The 2,517-nt window shown below is 37.9% G+C and overlaps 1 protein-coding gene across 1 annotated transcript in view; it reads left to right on the top strand.

The window, feature by feature from the left end:
• The first annotated feature begins 1,237 nt into the window (after window positions 1-1,237).
• eif2s3 (eukaryotic translation initiation factor 2, subunit 3 gamma) overlaps window positions 1,238-2,517 on the top strand; it is a 13,957-nt gene continuing 12,677 nt past the window's right edge. Inside the window, exon 1 of the mRNA XM_027274445.1 lies at window positions 1,238-1,366. Coding sequence (XP_027130246.1) covers window positions 1,298-1,366 — 69 coding nt within the window. The 5' untranslated portion in view covers window positions 1,238-1,297. The remainder of the gene's footprint in view (window positions 1,367-2,517) is intronic.

Genomic DNA, 2,517 nt, shown 5'->3' with positions numbered 1-2,517 from the left:
ATCTCATAGAGTTGCAGACCAACTGAATACCACTCGCCTCACCTTCCTGTTTCAAGCACGATGGGATAAACCACAGCAGTCAGGGGTTTTTTTTGTTGTTGTTTTTTTAAACTTCATTGCAACTTACAATAAAAATAAGCATATTCAAATACAATTAGCGTAGCGTATCATTTTCTACATTTAAGAAGAATAGGGTATAAACAGAAACAATATAAAGTAAAACAATGGAAAGAAAGAAAAAAGAGAAGTAGATGTAAATTTCTTAGTTTTCCTATCTCTCCTAAAGCGAAAGAGGTACACTTCAAAACAATAAATAACATTTATCCTTGCGGTGAATTTTTAAGACTTATATTTAATTTGGACTGTAACGAATGTGCTTTTTGTAAAACAGAAGTAGAAACACTTGAACATTTAAAGTTCTCTTTCAGTCTGATTTGTTTTGGAAAGACTTAAAAAATCCAATATTATAATGGAGGACAGAAAACTAGAATATAACATAAATAATTTGGTTATACTCGCCAAATACTTTCTACACAAATGTAAATTCTCAAAAAAATACCTCACGTTTCAACATTTTTCTAAAAGAACTGCACCTTTACTTTGGTTCTTTTAAACTTATGAAACCAAAGAAAGCCCTATTACTGTATGACAGTTTATCAACTTTTACTTTTGATTGATCCCCTATAAGAATTTTTCTTTCCATTACTTTATATTGTTTCTGTTTATACTCTATGCTTCTTAAATGTAAAAACTGCTACGCTCAGTTCTGTAATTGTATTTAAATATGCTTATTTGTATTGTATTTTGCAATAAAGTAAAAAAAAAAAAAAAACATAAAGAACTACAAATCACGCCGTCTGATGACGTCACTTAACAGCGACTGACCACACACGTATAAACTTTTTTTTTTTTTTTTACTTTTTGGAGGCGGGAAAAGCTTCAGCGATGAGCTGAGCGCTGTTCGGTGATAAACTGTAAAACAAATAAATAAAAAGCAGCAGTTTGAATTAAATTAAATGTTTTTTTTTACAGTTTGAAATAAATTGCATCAGCCGCCGTGAAAGGACCCCGCGCTGCCTGCCTGCACTGTGGATGGATCAGTTTCAAACCGCCGTTTTTTGTCACTTGTCAGCATAAAAAAAACACAAATATAAACGATCATCTTGTTAAAAACATATGTGTTTTTTTTATTAAAAATACAAATAGCAGCAACAGATTTTCATTGAATAACTTGGATTATTTTTTTATGGCATTCGCCTGAGCCGCCTTCTTCTTCTTCATTCCCTTTTCATTCAAGATGGCGGGTGACGAGTCCGGCACGACGCTCGGTCAGCCTCACCTGGCGAGACAAGACCTCACCTGTCTGGTAAGAGCCGCTTTAACTCCGCGTGCAGCTTCGCGCCTTCACGAACTCAACTGTCCGCGTGTCGTGTGGTTAAAAGCGGCCACGCTGACGGTCACCCTGACGGTAACGGCCGCCGGTGCCAGCCGGCACATGACGGCAGGCCCGGCGGAGCCTCCCGCTGCTCCCGGAACGTTTCTCTGAACCGAACCAACCGTTCGACCGTTACAACGACAAGCCGCCAACTCTGTCGACCGTTAATAACGGCTGACCGTTACAACGACCAGCCGCCAACTATGTCGACCGTTAATAACAGCTGCTTCGTTCGATTGGGGCGTTTTTAGCATCGGTGCTAACTTAATGTTAAATCTAACATTTAAATTTAAATCTATTTACCTGATTTAATCTACTAATATAAATGAGATCAGTAACAGACAGTTTAGAGAGTAATCCCGCTACTTTTACAGCCTTTCACTTGGATTACATCAACAGTGTAAATGTGGTGTTGATGTTCACAGGGTGATGGAGAACAAAAAAAAAAACACAAACTTAATAATTAATCTCCTTTAACCTCGATAAATCTAGTATATGTATGTACTATACACATCCCTACTTATAGACTGTCACCTGTACATGCATTCAGGGGCGCCTCCAGGAATTTAGGGCCCCATGACAAAAAAATCTAATTGGGCCCCTCTGCTCAGCTGTTGTCCCCACATCTCTAGGACCGAACTATCCCATCAAAAACTTCACAGAACTCTAATCAAAGGCCTGCACCTGTTTTGCGTCTTGTAGTTCAATACTAGGACTAGCACAATATTTACTGCTGGTGATTTGTACAGTCTGCAGTGCAGTTCACTGTTTGATGCAAGATTAAAAATGTGCTAAAGGCCATTTTTATTTAACTTTTACTGCCCAGAACACGTAAAAACAAAGAGATAATAATTTGATTATTATATTTGAAATATATATACTCAATGATGATGGTTTAATCATTTAATATTGGTGTTTACCTATTTTTTGGGGGCCCCTGTCAGTCATGGGCCCTTGGAATTGTCCTAACTTTTCCCCCCTACATGGCGCCCCTGCCTGCATTTATATACACCAGGAGAGTCCAAACTTTAAAAGAGGGCCAGATTTGACAATGTAAAGATGCCTTGTGATGTTTGTCGGTC

This window comes from Larimichthys crocea, chromosome XXIII, assembly GCF_000972845.2.
Source record: "Larimichthys crocea isolate SSNF chromosome XXIII, L_crocea_2.0, whole genome shotgun sequence".
Taxonomy (NCBI): domain Eukaryota; kingdom Metazoa; phylum Chordata; class Actinopteri; family Sciaenidae; genus Larimichthys; species Larimichthys crocea.
Note: the sequence above shows the minus strand (reverse complement) of the source record. Positions and strands in the feature narration are given on the sequence as shown.